This window comes from Pieris brassicae, chromosome 9, assembly GCF_905147105.1.
Source record: "Pieris brassicae chromosome 9, ilPieBrab1.1, whole genome shotgun sequence".
NCBI classification, from domain to species: Eukaryota; Metazoa; Arthropoda; class Insecta; order Lepidoptera; family Pieridae; genus Pieris; species Pieris brassicae.
The window spans coordinates 5,359,815-5,378,289 of record NC_059673.1 but is presented as its reverse complement, the minus strand read 5'-3'; the positions used below and the strand labels follow the sequence as shown (position 1 = coordinate 5,378,289).

Sequence of the window (18,475 nt, the reverse complement as noted above, 5' to 3'; positions counted from 1 at the left end):
TTTCCATAATCTCGCTGTGCAACAACATAATCATTAATTTTTTAGTTCCAATACATTATTGAAATATATTCATATGTTTCAACATGTTAACTATGTAAAGCAGGTTATTTGGGACCTCTTTCATCCCATGAGAATTATACATAACATTTTAAATTTAAATTTTTATTGGTCACGGTCACGGTGACGGTGACGCACGCTGTAAAGCACGCGAAACGTCGAAAAATTTAAAAATATGTAAATAATTATAAGTTTATAATAATACAAATAGCTTCAATCCGGTTAAAAAATTGTTTTCTTTCAATGTATATAAGCTATGTTAACCAAAGACCAATATATAGGTAATTAAATCATTAAAAAGCTCTTGTGGTTGATTTAAATTACTAGTCCTGATATCATGAAGGCATGTATGGGTAATGTTCACGAGCGCATTATATTTTTGAGTATAATTCATGTATAAGATAGTAAGAATATTTGAGTACCTATGTTTATCACGTTGAAATGTAAGATTGTACTGGTCAGGGACGAGTGTGCTGGGATCAAGTGATGTCACAAATGCAGTGAAGCGTGTACCGGGTGGCGAACGTGCTTGCCAACTTAGTTGCACCCACGTTCCTCCTAGTCCTACTAACTGTAACGAGCGTGGTGCTTCCGGTGGCTCTATAAATATGGTATATCAATATTGAGTAATTTACTAATCACAATTAAATAAAAATAAATCAATGGCGCTACAACCTTTTTAAGTCTGGGCCTCAGATTTCTGTATATGTTTCATGATGACTTGTTACTCTAATAAGCATGCAGGTGTCAGCCTTCTGTGCCTGAGGCACGCCGTCGACTTTTTGGATCTAAGGCAATCCGGTTTCCTCACGATGTTTTCCTTCACCGTTCGAGCGAATGTTGAATTCTCAGATGGAAAGAAAGTCCATTGGTGAACAGCCGGGGATCGAACCTACGACCTCAGCGATGAGAGTCGCATGCTGAAGCCACTAGGCCAACACTGCTCAATTGCTCAATTACAAGTACATTTATTCTAAATTGATTTAAAATGTAAAAAAAGATGGTGTACTTTTAAACCAGAGACATGCTTACGAGAAATAATGAGCAATCGACAATCGAAGAATGAATAAATGCAAAGTTTTAAAATATAATTTAAGCCAAAAACTTAACTTGTCGATGAGTATTTAAAGTTATATAAACAAAATATAATTCGTCAAATACTATTTTAGTTAGTTATTAAATCCTATTTACCATACTGTATCCAAAAATATTCCTAATCGTTCATAAGTAGGATCTATTCAGACGATATTCTAAGTTTTTATATTTAAAACAGTGAAAATAAAATAGTGAATTTACTATACGCTAGTTAAGGTATATTTACACTTTCAATGAATTCAAATTAAATTTACCTATGTACGTACCTACCAGGATAAAAGATCAAAGGTATGCAAGTATAAAGTGTTTTAACTAACAACTATTCGTAAAAAAATATGCAAAAATATATTTTGGGATTCAAAGCATCGAAACTTTAAAATAGGAGTCAATACTTTTCTATTCCATGCCCACACTTTAATGGGGACACAATATATTATATAGCCTTATAAATGTAATAACATTAATAATTATGTTTAGGTTTAAAGAACTTTATTTGTCATTACAAAAATGTTACGTTTTTACATAAGAAACTTAATATATACGAACAAGATACACGTCATCATTAGACAACCGTCCGAATTTTAGCTACTAGGCTCATTCCTATATGTATCTTTAATGCCGTTTTAAACTGGTTGAACACGGTACTATTACGAATTTAAGACAGTAATTGTACACTCTTATACTTAATTGACTTCTTCAAATAATTTGTACGCGGCAAGATAATCAAACCAGTGTCTCACCGTGTACATGCAGGTAGAGTAAGAGATCAGCACGGCCATGGGCGTTACGCGCGACGCAGCGGTACTCTCCGGAATCTGCTCGCTCCGCTGCCCGTAAGCGTAGAGCCGTTCGAGTACCTTCTGCAGTACGCGTCTCTGTTACCCGCCATCTGCATATGGAATATCGTATAAGTAAAATATTCTTAGTCTTTTTTTTAGTTTTACAATATGTATTATAAGCTTATAAAATTATTAAATAATTTGATTAAATGAGCAATTACCTATAATTATCAAGATCCAGTCTATGTCCGTGGTGCGTCCAATGTACAGTCAGCGGAGGGTCACCATGGGCTAGACAGCTAAGCGTAGCGCTTTGACCAAGCACAGCTGACGTGTTGCGTAACACGTCACTTGAAGTCCCAAAGTTGGCAGGCTCTGTTAAGAAAAGCACAGACAATTATTATACTACGAGACTAGTGTAACTTTATACTTTATAAAACTTTAATAAACAGAAAAAATACTATGTAGTACATAAAGGTACGTCGTGATACATTTATTTCATTTTACATATAACATATGGTATTGCTTCTTCGAATACAATTCTGTAGTATTTTATTGACAAACAGAGACAATTTTTTTAAATAAAATAAAGAATACAGAAATTGATGTGCCGCTGGAACGCAAACTGGTCACAATTTCGCCGTTCACTTAAGCGTCGAAAATCATTCCAATAATACTTAAAAACAAAGTTAACATCTAGATGGTATGGTTTCGTAGTCATGATAAATAATTTACAATTTTAAACTGTTAGGTAGGTTGTATAAAGCTACTCTAGGAACCTACTAATGCATGCCAAGTATCGAGGAACATATACAAAAAAACCATGAGAGCAATTTACACGTAATAGCTTCAAAATCAAAGTTTTTCTTTTCTCACCATCTAAATATAGGATTCAACTTTTCTTGAATAATATCATTTTAATGTAAAATTTTAATCACGAAAATTTCACGATCACACCGAAATAACAAATGAAATAATCTTGGCAAATAGCAAAACTTCTAGTAAAAGTTCACTTAATTTACACTGTATAATGCTTCCTATCTTATTTTCTCCCACGTTAAATCTTATGAATTTATGTGTCTGTCTCTTTTTACGCATTTTCCGTTGCATCCGGTTTGAAATCACAACGATTCCATAGAAGTTTCACCTTAAATATATTATGAATACTTTTCATAGTTTAGTAAGAAAAAGTGTAACGGTTGACATCTATAAATAATAACTGAAATAAATTAAACAAAATACCTGAACAGCAGCAACTATACAGATACTCACCGTGAATAGTGATATTAACTTGTTTCAGTAGAGGTGGACCAACTCCGTTTTCAGCACTGCAACGATACAGACCCTGGTGGGATCGCAATGCTGTTCTAGCGGATAACGTGGCTCGTACGGCATCGCTCGCTTGAGCCTCTTCAGACCGCCTTTCGCCTCCCTCCCAACCAGGAGCTGTTGCTTCCCAACGCTCTGTACCGTCCCCACTACTTGCTCCCTCTTGTGAAAAAAAAATGAAATTATTATAAATATAAAAATTATAAATTTTCTTCTCAAATACAAAAAATAATATTCTAATTCACCCACCAATTTTCTTATACCATGCCACAAGAGGCGCGGGAAAGCCTCTCGCCACGCAATCAAGTTTTAGAGGTGCACCCAGCAGAACCGCAGCGTCAAGAGGTTCCGTTTCCCAACTTGGAGCAACTGGTGAGAAAATAAATCATAATCAAAAGTAATAATTAATAATAATCCTTAATGTAATAGCTTTAATCAAACTTCAGTTTACTGCCATTGAAAGCTGTCATTAATTATTATTTATTTTGTTAGTTTACCATTAATGTATTGTGCAATTGGAAAAGACACCTTAGTAAGTTAAATATTAAATTAAATAGATACCCTTAACAGTAAGTATAGCTGTGTAATTTGCAGCAGCGGCTCGGTTCGCGACGCGGCAAGTGTATCGTCCGCTATGCGCCGCTCGTAGTTCAGGGAACATTAAAAGGGAGAACTCGTTCAAACTTTTCTCCTCTATCTAAAACATATGTTGGGAAAATTGTATTTTTACTGTATTATTTAATAATCAAGAGCAGTGCTGGCCTGGTGTCTTTAGCGTGCGACTATCATCCTTAAGGTCGTAGGTTCGTTCCCCGGCTAAGCACCAATGGACTTTCTTTCTATGTGCGCATTTAACATTCGCTCGAACGGTGAAGGAAAACACCGTGAGTAAACCGCCTTGCCTTAGACACAATAAGTCGACGGCGTGCGTCAGACACAGAAGGCTGATCACCTACTTGCCTAATAGATTACTAAACCGATCATGAAACAGTTACAGAAATCTGAGGCCCAGATCTAACCAGAACAAGGTTGTAGCGCCATTGATTTATTTTTAATTTTTTATATAATAAACAAACTTTATAAATATATTTTTTTACTTTGATTACTATAATAAAGTTGTATTTATAGTTTTAGAAGTTTTATTTAAATGTCTTCTAAAGTTGTGTAAGTAATAAATGTTATTACCACTGTAATAACTCACCTGCAAATTAGACGGCAGGGGCTGGTCATCTTTAAACCACGAGAAGTATAGAGGTTTATCTCCTGAAGAAACGCCGCAGAGTACCTGCACTGTTGCACCCTCCGTCAGTTCCGGAGAGAACATGAACGGCGATATCTTTGGAGGATCTGGAAAGAGTTTTTAATATTTCATGATAGGAATTTGGACAATGTCGTGTTAGTTCATCTAACGGTCAAGAGAAGAGTTGAGAGGTATGTAGGAAATATAATAATACAGAATCTAGTTAAATAACATGAAGAGAGCAAAGGATGGCATACTTCTGACTTGTATCTCGATATCCCGGGCAGCAGGTGGTGCAGGTGGTGCTGTGACAGTACAGGTATAGTGTCCGGCGTCTTGAGCCATTGCTGGTGAAAGCTTCAGGGCCGCAGCTCTTGCCCAGACGCGTCCACCTGCACCTTCTAACGCCGTAGCTGCACCGCGCCGGCTCCAACGTACAGAACTACGTACAAACACATGTGTGTTACTATTATAAAATATGATTTATGACACAGCACAGAACCAAATATGAATCGTAATTTTCTCCAGTATAGAAGGTAAATAAGTGTTAATTTTACATCAAAGAGCAGTTCTCTTTTAAAATTACTGAATCAATATTCTAATATTTATTTTATGTATCATGTATTTTATTCAAATTTTTTAAGAGATAAGAAGACAAAAATAAATAAATGTTCTATTTTTGTGAATATGTGTGTGTGTTTGGCTGCTGTGATGGATAAATGATTATGAATTGAATTGAATAAATAAATGTAATAAAATGCAGGCAGTCTTTCGATCATTCCATCTAGTGATTTCATTACGTTATACATTACGCGATACGTTTTCATTCTAATAATTTCATAACGCGAAATAATGCAGGCCTAGCAATAGATAATAATTCTTTGACCTGTATAGTTATTGACAGTGATTATTTTCTTTGAGCAGTGAGTGATAATATTTTTTATATGTATGAGTGTGAATAAGAATTTCCTTTTGAATTTCACAATGAAAATTGAATAGAATATTGATATACAGTACAAATGCACCTCTATGGACCTGATCGGATATCCGGAGTAGGGACAAAGCAGCGTGAGGTTGTCACCAGCAACAGCTCTCACAGGCTCCAGTGCACGTACCGCTGGTGGACCTACAATAATTATACGTTAGGTAAAATTGGTACCTTATGCAGATGTCTTAGACCTGTTGAACGTTATACATTGAATGGGAACTATTTCTGGTTTTATTTAGGGGTAATTTGATATAGCAGGCCTTCTGTATATAACAAGGGAAATATATTTTTTGGAATCAAACCTTCTGTTCTGTGAAACAGAAGTTATACGGAAGCTGAACAGGGAACACGATTGTTTTAGTAATATAACTAATATTTTGAAGACACTATTATTTCAAGTATGGGTTTAGTTTTGGACACAAACATACACAATAAAAGTATAGTAAAGCTATGCCTTAGAGATGCACCGGCAGTTTGTTTTAGAGTTTCAGTGCTCGCCTCTAAAACCTACCGTATATATTCAGCCTGGCACTGTGAGAGACAGAGCCTAGAGGGTTGGAAGCGCGGCAAGAGTATCGCCCGCCGTCTGTTGGTTGTGCTGATGATATGTTTAAGACTGATACTGTTTCACCAGATATAGATGTCTCCTCGCGTACCGAGTACCTGTAACGTAGGTTTTCTTGAAGAAACTGAGTAGTTTTTTTGGAAATAAAATAAACTCTATATTATAGATCTTTGAGTTGCCAGTGCATAAAATTTACCTTTATTAATAATATAAAAAAAATAGAGGTGTGACGTGTCAACAATGATTGCAAGCTGCTTTTTATTACTCTATATATAACAGATTTGGTATAAATAAAAAATAAAATGTGTCTCTTCATTTGACAACAATTCATTATAATGTGTACGATTTGGGAATCCTTTTATGTAAAAAATACATGTGTCACGGTTCCCAGAAGAGTATTTTAATATTACCAGTTATAGTGAGTGTCCATGGGCGGTGGTATCGTTTAACATCAGGTGAGCCACTGGCCCGTTAGACTCCTATTACCTAAAAAAAAATACTTAGAAATTAAAAATCGAATTATGGTCTAGACATTATTTTGACAACTTTTGACCATAGTCCTCCTTAGTGTACCTATGTCGTGCCAGATAGCGGTCTAATGGTTGGTCATCAAGCAGCCAGTGCAGTCGTGGTGACGGAGAAGCAGCGGCAGCGCAGCGGAGCGTGACCGCAGCACCACCGCGTAATGCCTGCTCAATGAAGGTGTACTGGAGCTCTGGTGGTGACTCTACATCAATCATATTTACTTAAATTATTAATTAAAGGAATATATTGACTATTAAGTGCTTTACGACTAACTATTAACGTGTGTAATTTAAATATTATCAAAACGATTCATCAGACAGATTATTGTATCCAAGGATATTATTTCTTATTGTATAGCCTGTAGTCACTTCGTCCGTTTGGCGGCATATCAATTTTTTATTATTGTTAATTTCCCGTTTATGAGATGTAATGAATTCGTCGACTAGATAACTAGGTAATAAAGGTATATGAGTTATATTCAAAATATTTAAAACAGCGTATTAACAATCGTAGTAAGATAACCTCCAAGACGTATTTCCGCCGCAGCCTGCGCGCTACGTAGTCCATCCCGAGCCACACATTGGTAGGTTCCTCGATGTCCTCTTGTCAGACCTCGCAGCTCTAAATCGGGCCCACGCGTTACTAGTGCAGCTCCATCATGTAGCCATTGCAGCGGTACACCGGTTGCACTAGATGTACACCGCAACCGTGCTGCCCCACCGGCTTCTGCTACCTAACATTGACAAAATACATGTGAGTTTTAATATTAGGGTATAAATAGATCTGCTTACATAAACCACTTAAGAGACCCACGGAAAACTATTTCTCTTATGAAGCCAGTGCCTAGGGAAGCTTTAAAAACATATACTTGAGTGTAGGTAAGACAGCTTTAAGACATACTGCAAAAGGCAATTTTTAAATGGACTTTAGGGACTGAACATACCAACACTTGTGGCTGAAGATCCACAGTAAGATCGTGGTGGACATCGAGGCGGGTCTGTGCTGTGGCATCACCAAATACATTATATGCTTTGCAGAGCCACACTCCAGCGTGGTTGCGGGTGGCACGTTTCACGCACAACGCTGCACCATCCGCCCATCTCCACGCATCACCGCCTTCCACTGGCTGTAACCGCCCTTCGCTCTCACGGTACCATCTATCCTCGAATTCAACACAGAAATTTAATAAATAATTACAATTATTATCTAATTAAAAAACGTCAAATGCTTCAAATCACAGATAGAACCGCTAAAACACACCAATTTTTAACAAAACTAAACAGGTGCTGTCCTTAGCTAGGGGTTTGTTGATTGTTAATGTAAATTTCTCAAAATTAAAAAAAAACCTTGTGAAGTATTTTGTAAAGGCAAAGATATTTTCAAAATTTTCTTTTAAATTATTTCTTAAAAAAAATCATACTATTCAGTATCCTAATTTACCGTCTGTAAAACGACATGTACCGAATGGAATAGGAATTCCCAATCCTCTACCTTTTCTTCACACCATCAAACAGTAATCATCAGACGAAAATTTAAATTAATGAATTTATTCCTGATATATACCAATCTCAACAGTTTATTCAAGCTGAACTAAGTGACTAAGAGAGATCAAGATCTCAAGAGATTAAGATCACGATTGAAAAAGCAAAATTTGTAGGCTCTAAGAACACTTTCGTGATATTGGCATCTTGAAAAACAGATCGCAGAATATTTTTTCGAGGGTTCACTGGTGTATTGTAGTTGAAGTAGTCATGGAACTGGGAGCTGACAATTGCGATTCCACATCGTGGAGGTTATTTATTGATTCTTCTAAGAGCGGTTTGAAGGGTGTCTTTTTGCACAATGGTAATGCTTATACCTTGGCAGATCTAGAGCTGTTGCTTAGTAAAAATAATTTAAGTTAAGAAGTATGTCAAAGCTGCTGCTTTACATAACTTTGCGACAAAGTTCCTTCACGAGCAAAGAAGGAAAGTAGGAATTGTTGTAGGCCTTTAAAATCGGACAGATACCCAGAGTTAAGTTGTCAAGTATGAAGTTCCAATATTGATATAGACAAAAGTTGTAGGCGATCATGCGTTTGCGCTTTCATTCTTAGTATAATGCTCTCAAACATTCTTACGTATAATGTGGTGGTGGGTACTGAGAGGCAGCGCAAGGAAGACAAAAAGGCGCACCGGGCGGGACAGAAAGGTCACTCGCTGCTGTAACACGGGGCGCACTACCCGCAACTGCAGAACTTGCTGGAAAGATAAGTTTTCAGTTCTTATTACCATTATATCGCTTATTTATGTATGTCTACCACCAATACAAATGTCATGTGAATCAAATCTATTACGAGTGAATGTTTATGAATGATTTTTTACTGTATTAGCTGTATACAAATTTGAGTTAAGTAGTACTTACGCATGACTTCAAGAGGCGTGGGTCGTGAGCGACGGGTGAGAGCGGTAAGTTCATGTCGCGCGACACAGCTGTATGCGCCCGCATCCGCCGCTGACACATCACGAATCAACAGAGTATCACCAGCTAACAGGTATCGAGAATCTGTATTTATATAGTTCGAATATAAATATGTTATGGAAAAACATCGTCGCTGCAAATTTATTTATTTAAATACATAGTTTTTTTATACAGCGATTCATATGGTAGTGGTATTTCAATTGATTTATAACCTTCCGCCTAACAGTCTAATAATATCATAATATCGTTAAATCTATTTTAGGATTTCATTAATACAACTTTTATCGCAAATACATAAATGTTTTATTGCTAGCACGTTAGGTGTCTTCTCTCTAGCGAAAATATTGCGATACTGCATGTTAAATTTGCCATGAGAAAAACTATGCATTTTCTAGATATAGACCACAAACACAAATGGATTGTCTTTGTGACTTATTTATCGTCATGGCAAATGCAAGAATCCTCAGGACGAGGAACTCAGGAAGAGGACTTCCTGACCTTTGAATTTTCCTTTCCTTTCCTTTCCTTTGAGTATTATCACGTGGTAGATTTGTTTTATATGCGTAGTTTTATCAACAGATGGCACCACATGCTGTTTGCATTCGTAAAATTAATAAATTAATTTATTGATATTCGATAACTTATCCGATATTTTATTACTTATTCTGCTATTCGGAGCGGAGAAGAATCCATCAAAAAAGAGATAACTAACATCGGTCCAGCCGATATTCAGTTATAAGTGGTGTATCTAACACGATTTTGTTTTATATATGTATCTAGATTTATAATATTATCAGTTGGCTGAAACTTTTACCGGGTGACGGCGAATCGACTGCCAACAGTGTGTCAGCGCGGTACCAGAGCGCCACTCGCGCTGGTGCACCGGAGACACGGCATCGCAGTGCTGCCACACCACCCACGCTCGTACTCCCTGTATCTACGGTCACTTCCCATGCGCCATCTGTTACTGCACAGTAAGTATAAATTGAAATATCACCTACATGATTCACTTTTCACAGCTAGGATTTATTTGGGATCTCACCAATATCTTAGTAGTAAAAATAAACGTAGAAAATTCCTGGTTAATAGTTAAATACTTGAAATACCTGACATTAGATGCACGTCCCTAGAAAGTAGCGTTCCATGGGCGTTGGCAGCACGGCATCGGACAGTGGTCGGAACATCGCTTGTAGTCCCGCTAGATGGGACCAATTCGAGCGTTCCATTCGCGTATATCCGTCTGGAAGATTATAAATATATTCTTAAAACACTCTCAAAAATTCCTATTTACTTATAAACTATATTAAGTATAAAATAATATAATGATTTCATCGTGACGAACACTTACCATGCTATAATTTCTCATTAATGAACTGGAATAACAAGAGGTCGATTGTTCTGTAATAACTATGTTATAGACAACATTTACTATGGTTTAACGGTTCCAACAGGGGTTCAACAGGCTATTATTTTAGACATTCTTACTAAGGCGGGAAGATCTCGACTTGTGTGTTACTATTGATGTGAAATTGTAAAACAAGAAACAAATCGTTGCTAGAACCCCTGACAAATACACGAACGATGCTGTGGTATAATTAAAAATATTATTAAAAGACAAATGCAAAGTGGAATCTAAGAAATTTTTGATAAATCCCGCACCGAATTTATTGTAATGGCTGGGGACTCTTCGTTTCTGCGTAAAAAAAATGCAACAGTTCCTGATCTAGACGAATTTGTAACCGTTTTTCGTAGCCAGTGTTTTAACCTCTTTTAACAGATATTTGTTTTCAGGGTTCAGGTGCTCATTTACAAAGAATTTCTTTGTATTTCCCGCCAAACCAATATCAGATGTATGAACTCCTCGTCCTTTTCGTAACCCGGACAAAATTGTATCTTTGATGCCTCGAGATCTGAGATGCACTACAATTGTTTTTGGCTTCCCTGGTGTTGAGTGCTTCGGCTGTACACGATTGGCGAATTCAATATCACCCGGTTGCAATTCCACGTCAGCATTTTTTGCAATTTTTTGTATTAGTGAGCGTGTCAACTCGTTGCTAGTTTGAGGTAAACCTAAAATCTCTATATTATTCATCCGGTTCCACTGCTGCTGCTTCGCAATTTGAGATTTTAGTTCACTCACAATGGCATTGCTATTCCAGAGATCATTCCTAAGTATACTTAATTCCTCCTTTAGAGATTTTGTTTCTTCGACGAATGGAGTAATGAAGGACTTACATTCTTCTCTTCATTCCATAATAAGAGAAGCTTTTAGAGTTTCCATCAGTTTATTCTGTATATGAATCAGTTTATGGCCTGGTTAATTCCCTTTGCAATTACCTTCTGCCAGTCATCCCTTGACAAGTACTTGTCGCTTTGCCCTGGGTCCTTTTTATGGCACCACGCGGAGGTTTGCTGATTTTCAGGCGATGCGTCAGGGCAGCGCCGTTCTCTTCGCGTGCAAGGTGGACATATCCAAGTATCACCTGATTGCTCTACTGTAAGTCCTGTACATTTTCTGTGATAACCTCTAAAGCACTGTATACATTGGATCTGCGTGCTTATGTCTAGGTCCTTGGAGCATGCAATGCATTTAAGCATTTTATGTATTAGTTAGTTTTCCTTCCTTATTATATATGAGAAAAAAATGAAACAAGTAACTAACCTCTAAATGTGCTCGCTGCTCAGGATAGAACTGGTTATAATTAAATAATGCGTTAAGAACTTACTGCACAGAGCTATGAAGTTCTTTACAATTAATCCGAATATATCGTATAGTATTGTTGATTTCAGTTACATGAAGATCTATGACTTATATATACAATACTTAATATATATATTTGTAGTCACGCACTCACTTTGACATTACCGATCTTGCACATTATTATTTATATAATTTCATTTAGTATAGGAATATAAAGAAATTCGAAATTGTACAGTAATAAATGCTCTTCATAGTAATTGGTACGTACTATTACTAGTTTTTACCTCGACTTTGTGCGATATTTTGTTTTAAGAAACACGGTCGTAGATACAAAACAACCACGTACAAAATCTGCCAATCAGGATTCTCAATTCACTTGCACATATTTTATCGTTCACAATTTTTAGTCACCAACACAATAACACTTTTGAAAAGTTAATTTTTTGTATTTATTCCGTTATCCAGAACTAACATAACTATCATTTCCAGAGACAGATAGTCCACTGAAATTATGTAATTATTACTTTTTATAGTATATTTTTAAGGATAACTATTTTAAATTGATTATTTTTTGAGGACTCGATGTAACCGTTACGACTACCCGCAATTGATTGATTGACATTTGTTACTGTATGTGTGTATCTTTATTGTAGCTATAGTTCCTATCAAATAATATAAGTAAATAAACTCAACTGTCACTTATAGAGGTATAGATAACTAGCAGTCTCTCTTATAGAGGTTTCTGTTTCGCGCTAATAAGGTTTTGGGAACTTAAAATGACGGGTCCGAGCTATAATTCTCACTTATAGAGTTTTCTCACTTATCCAGGTTTGACTGTATTTATATTTTACTTAATTGATAAAGCACTAGCGACCCCCTTTGCACGAGCAGTCGTCATCCGTAAACCTTGAAAAATCATTATACGCCTCATGAATCATACTAGATGTTGGTTAAAACCGCAATAAATTCGATGCAGTGGTTTTTGAGTTTATCACAGACAGAGAGGTAGACGCGGTGGAGGATTTATATGTTACGCATACAATATAAAAATTAAATATATGTTGTTGCCATCTTTTTGTTAAATTATAAAGTTCTACAAGCTTTCTTTAAACCGATCATATATCTTTCATCGTTTTCGTTCGACCGGTTTTTCTCCAACTTTGCAAATCTGATTACCAGGAAAATGTCTTGATATTTCGGTTATTATACTTTATATAGCCACTCACGAGAACGCTTTTGATTTGTAGAATTATTTTCAAAATCAGGTCAGTAAATCCACAGATTATCCCTTACAACCTCACAAACTTTAAATACTTTAACTCTTATTAATATTATAAGTATGTAATGCATGGCATTAGTAGTCTCTGAAGTTATAAGCTGTATAATTTGACTCATGCCAAATTGAAATTTAGTTTTTGTTCATTCCTAAATTCAATCATGTTTATGTTTTATCTAAATTATATAAAGGTATTTAAATTTTCTTTATATAAACTCAGTTCAACAAATTGAATTGTACAACGTTATAAGTTTCTGTGAAAGGTCAGTAATAACGGTTCATTATGAATTTTATTTTAAAATATTGCATTAATATAACTGTCACAAAAGCAATTTTTTAACTTTACAAATTTAACTAACTTTAAATTACAAAATTTTTGATTAGATATACCGCTGGAATTTATACGTTATTTATACGTCTACTAGTTTGTTCCGGATCTTAATTCATTAAAGTCAAAGATAAATTGGTGGATTTAAAAGTATTTTCTAAAGACATTGAGATATTTCCACTTATTCATAGGAACGAACATTATGCACTGCTAACGATTGTGATTTGTTACGGAAATGACTCTCGTTAAGAGAGGACACTGGCTCCCACCCTATTCAACAGAGAGGTGGGAGAAAGGATGCTTCCTGCTTCAATATAATTACATTGTCTCATTGACTTATTGTTAGAACTACTGTATTCTAAAATTTTCAATAATCGCGGCTTTGGTCTTGATTACACATTTTCTTTAGATAATAAATGACAACAATGGCGTATACTAGATTTAATATTACAATCTGTTCTGTCACGCCAATATGTATGGTTTTAAATTGACTATATTATTTATTATATATAGTATTATTTTGAATGCAACGTAATTATGATTTTTAAAAGTTTCACTTTTTTGACGATACTTACGATATTTTTGTACAAGTAACGAAGAACGAACGTCCTCAAATAAATTTAAAAAATCCCATATTGAATAGCGGCAAATTTAAACAAAAATAACATACCTAACACCTGGTAAATCTGAAAGGGCTGACCCATCATCAGCAAGCCATGTGATGGTGGGTGCTGGACCAGCTGCGACTGCACTACACGCTACCCGCGCTCCAGACGCGCGTGCGTATCGCACTACGCTCGGGGGTTCTGTGGTAAAAATTGGTCCAAGACGCGCCTCGCTTGTGCTTTCTGACCATGCACCTGATGGCAAAAGGTATTTCGTTGTAAGGAGTCCCTGGACTTACCAAGTTAATGCCTTATGGGTGGGTGCCTTCAAAATCGTTCGCGAATCGGATTTACATAATTGAATATTTAGAAAACATTCTTGTTATACTTCGTTAAGTCTGGTTTCTGTTTATATTTTTGGTAAGATTACAGGGTATTTTTATTAATAATATGAAGTACCAATCTGTAACATAAAATTTCGTTAATATTTCGTAATAATCGTATTAATTAAAAAATAGATAATTTAAAATATTGATTTCCATACGTTAGTGACATGACAAAGCGATCAACAGACTAGTGTTTATAAGTATGGTAGGTTAAAGAGACCGGTGCAACGCCATAAAATCAAATTATGAACGTTTATACAAAATATGTATTCTATTCTATTGTCACTAAATAACTTCCAAAATAGCTTAATTTTACTTTTATTTATTATTTTTAATTTAATGTATCATAGAAATAAAAATACCGATGATAATTATACACAAAATAACATAAACACATAAATAATGAACATAAATGATGAATTTTGACATTTGGGAGTCATAGTGCTGTTCCCGTTCCTGAATTTCACCCTTACAGGCCTATGCAAGGAGAATGGATGAAGTTATGACTAAAATGACCTGCAGAAATGAAGCAAGAATATGTTTTTATAATATCCTTACTGTGTGCATTCTGGTCGTACCAGTACTTGAAGCAGCATACATAAGTAAGAACAGTTATGTTTTAGCAATTACCAATATTTTAATAGCAAACGTTGTAATAATTAAATATTGTTTTCAAGAACTAGAGAACTGCAAATAAACTTCGATTTATGAAAATGAATTACTAATAATAATAATCAATATATTTTTAGATTATGTCCATGGCTAATGGAAGAATTGGCTGGTATAGCAAGCTAATACCTTAAACATAAAACGATTTTAGTTTACAGAAATGTTAAAGATAGAAGGTGACTTACTGCTTAATATTGTCATGAGGATACACACGCCGCAGGGAGACATAGGTAACTCGTCTCCTGCTGCACGTTCTATAACAAATAACGACTGTTATTTATAGAGCTTATTCCTGGTTCCCCACGAAGGAAGTTAATCACAGACTTTCCCCCATTCAACTATTTACATGCGATAACGTCTCCAAGCTATAATTTTTTCATTCACTCTATGTCTGGTATCATAACCAATAATATTAAAAAGGGTTTGTGAATTGATAAATTGGGGTTTCTCGGAAAAATAATTCAGAACTTACTGTTTCGCTGATTTACTATTCTAAAAATTGTGTATTTATGTAACTTAAATGGATTTGTTGGGCGAAGTTACTACTTTGCTTTGTACTCATTATAATATTATAGCATCGATAAGATTTATAAACAACGTTAGGACATTTATAAAATGTTAGCTGCTCCCGCGAACTTCGTTTCTCCTGAATGTGATTTTATTTAGCCTATCTTTTTAGTACATACCAATGGAACATTTTGGTATTTGGTATTTGCTACTCCAGAGACTTCGGTTTTCCGCAATAAAAACTTTTAGATTTTTCTGTGAATTTGTGTCTTTTTTTAATTAACAAATAAAAAATAAGAAATAGGGGTTGATTGTAGCGGGGTAAAAATTAAGGGTTGTATGTATTTCTCTATGCTGTATCATAAAAAATAAAACAACAAATGTGAATAAATTTAAAGAACCTTAACGTTTAGGGGGATGAAAAGATGTTGTATGATTCGCAGACCTAACCGATATGCGTACAAAATTTCATGAAAAAGGGTCAAGCGGTTTTGGAGGAGTTTAATTACAAACATCGTGACACAAGAATTTTATATATTGGATAGAAATAGCTAGTCCAGTCGTGAAAGCATTTTTATAGCTAATTCATGCCATATTATCTATTGAAAATTTGGATAATTCAATCTCATGGTGTATCTGTTTTATAATAATTTTAACAGTTGGCATATAGTATATTAATAGTCTATTTAAATTGATATGTCTAGTGTCAGGAGTAGACTGCGTTGTAATTGCACTGGCAACTGCAGTAAATATTAAATATTTGATGAGAAAGTGAACTATGAGTCATATAATCCTTTGAAGTTCTAACACATAACACTAATGAGCTTTTATATCTTTGTCTAATCAAGATTCAGAGATTAAACTGCAACCAGACTGATTACAATAATTAAAGGATTTGGCATTTTTGAAAAATGTAACTGACACAAAGTAAAATATATTTTTATCTATTGCAAATACCATTTATTACTTTTACAGTTTAATACATAAATATTAATTAATATATACTTATAAAAATAAGTTGACTTATAAAAAAGCTTATTCGAAATGGTCTCCATTGGCTGCAAAACAGTCCTTTAAACTTTGACGCTAGATATCTATAGAAGCATGCACTCTTTCCATGGGAAAATTCTTTACTGCCAATCATACGGATTGTGTTAGGGACTCCAAAATATCAAGGCGTTTAGAGCAAGCTGTACTCTAAAGCTGACCAAAAATTATAATCCAGCGGATTAAGATCGGGACTAAACGACGGTCAGTCTTTAGCTCTAATGAAGTCCGAAATGTTTGTTTCCAACCAAGACTGTGTAGACCGAGCTTTATGACCCGGCACCGAGTCTTGCTGGAAGGACCATTCTTGGTTATTGAACATGGCGCTATTTAGGGGCTTCACTACCTTCTTAAGAATGTTACTTTGATACACTTGTGCCGATGTTTTGAAACCTTTTTCATAAAAGTAATGCTCAGTTATTCCTTCATAGCTAATACACCACCAAACCATTACTGAACTTGGTTAGTGTCCATGTTGCGCTCATTCGACTTATTGTAAAGCTTCCTTAGAGCTTTGAGCATAAATACTATTGTTTGTTAAAAATGTTGATCGATTGTAAAAAAAACTCATCCGTAAACAATTTTTTTCTGATTTCCCTTCAGTAGTGGTTTTACCACCTTATTCTTTTTTAAACTATCAGTAAAGAAATAGTACGTCGTACGTAGACTAGTACGTCTATTATAGACTAAAAGTCCTAAGTCATCTTTTAAAATATACGACATGGTTCTAGGTGTTATTTTCATCTCCCGAAATGTTTTGCTTTCGGACAGGATTTCTTTCACTTACTGTTGACGGCCAGATATTTTAGAGTCCGGTACATAAACATTTTACAAAATACAAATACCAGGCGTAGGGAGAGTTTTGAAAATTTGGCTCCATACCTACTTTGTGTAATGCAATCACAGAAATAATCACATCTTTTTCAGAATTATCTAGCTTCGGGCTACTGCATCATATTTTGGGTGCATAGCACTATTGTTCTGTCAGGGTATTAGCGGTGGAGGAATATTCACGGGTTATATAAATGTCTTATCTAACTGGAGTTTTGTAACAAATAAACTCATATTTGTATTACTTCGAACAACTGCAAAAGTCGCGCTTAACTCCCGTTGAAATCTTTCTAATATAAAAATACCACAAAGTATCAAATACGTTTTGGGTTTTTAAAATTTGTATCGTAAATATAGGAGTATTAATATTAAATCTTAAAAGGTTTTATAATATATTTTTATAACAAATTTGTAAATAGAAATGCATTCATAATGTATTAGTAATATTTATAACATAATCAAATAACCAAAATTTAAATATCCTTAGGATGTTTTTAGTGAAACCTAAAAATCCCGTATAGATTGTGAGTAAGGAAAATACATGTTCATAAATAAGAAAAATATTGTCAAGAAAATAAATAAAAATGTCTTCATTCTTAGAAATGAATTCTAAGTTTCTATCTAGAAAATCGTTTACATTTTCCATATTAGAACAATACTAAAGTTAAAGAAATGCTTTTGTTTCTAAAGTTCGTTAAATAATTCTGTTAAACTGGTAAATAAATACTTACAATTTTATGAAACCATCAAAAGACCAATCCTTAAGACATATATACTAAACATTTTTATAGTAACATTATTAATTAAACACTCGCGTAAGTTATATAAGTTTCGTTTGGAAGCTCGGAACCGTAGAGCGGTTCACGTCACACCTCTCTTGGGTCTAAGCGAGTACTGAGCTTTTCTTACTGACTACTGTGCGCAATCATCCTAGGCTATGGTCGGATATATGAAGGCTATACGCCTTAATGAAGTTTTGAAAATTTCTTTCCCATTTTTTTTAATTCATCGTTATTTTATATTCTTGAATTTATGATAAAATTGATATCCATATAATTTTTTTTAAATATTTTGGAAATAAGTATAC

General features: G+C 34.8%; 2 protein-coding genes across 2 annotated transcripts; both read right to left on the bottom strand.

Moving 5' to 3' along the window:
• Positions 1-2,030: 2,030 nt before the first annotated feature.
• On the bottom strand, positions 2,031-6,138 carry LOC123714401 (Down syndrome cell adhesion molecule-like protein Dscam2). Its single transcript, XM_045668641.1, has 8 exons — positions 6,000-6,138; positions 5,526-5,626; positions 4,758-4,942; positions 4,462-4,607; positions 3,822-3,957; positions 3,510-3,629; positions 3,276-3,422; positions 2,031-2,041 (listed from the first exon to the last, which is right to left on the bottom strand). Exons 3-8 carry the CDS (start codon positions 4,843-4,845, stop codon positions 2,031-2,033), a joined length of 648 nt encoding a protein of 215 aa, XP_045524597.1. The 5' UTR covers positions 4,846-4,942; positions 5,526-5,626; positions 6,000-6,138.
• Positions 5,785-18,250, bottom strand: LOC123714399 (Down syndrome cell adhesion molecule-like protein Dscam2). The gene is made up of 12 exons (XM_045668638.1): positions 18,120-18,250; positions 15,189-15,257; positions 14,014-14,203; positions 10,145-10,278; positions 9,853-10,005; positions 8,982-9,122; positions 8,698-8,818; positions 7,522-7,735; positions 7,101-7,311; positions 6,627-6,780; positions 6,000-6,151; positions 5,785-5,798 (listed from the first exon to the last, which is right to left on the bottom strand). The coding sequence occupies exons 2-12, from the start codon at positions 15,229-15,231 to the stop codon at positions 5,785-5,787; spliced, it is 1,527 nt and encodes a 508-aa protein (XP_045524594.1). The 5' UTR covers positions 15,232-15,257; positions 18,120-18,250.
• Between the last annotated feature and the right edge of the window lie 225 nt (positions 18,251-18,475).

Excerpts from the sequence above, each read along its gene's own strand:
- LOC123714399 (XM_045668638.1), bottom strand. The coding sequence starts at position 15,231 with ATGTCTCCCTGCGGCGTGTGTATCCTCATGACAATATTAAGCA. Across the intron at positions 10,006-10,144 it reads GGACGTGCATCTAATGTCAG|TAACAGATGGCGCATGGGAA; the intron begins GTATTTCAAGTA and ends CTTACTGTGCAG. Across the intron at positions 7,736-8,697 it reads TACCCACCACCACATTATAC|ATGGTACCGTGAGAGCGAAG; the intron begins GTAAGAATGTTT and ends ATTCGAGGATAG.
- LOC123714401 (XM_045668641.1), bottom strand. The coding sequence starts at position 4,845 with ATGGCTCAAGACGCCGGACACTATACCTGTACTGTCACAGCACCACCT. Across the intron at positions 3,630-3,821 it reads AGCTATACTTACTGTTAAGG|TTGCTCCAAGTTGGGAAACG; the intron begins GTATCTATTTAA and ends TTTTCTCACCAG. Across the intron at positions 3,423-3,509 it reads GGCATGGTATAAGAAAATTG|AGGGAGCAAGTAGTGGGGAC; the intron begins GTGGGTGAATTA and ends TTTTTTCACAAG.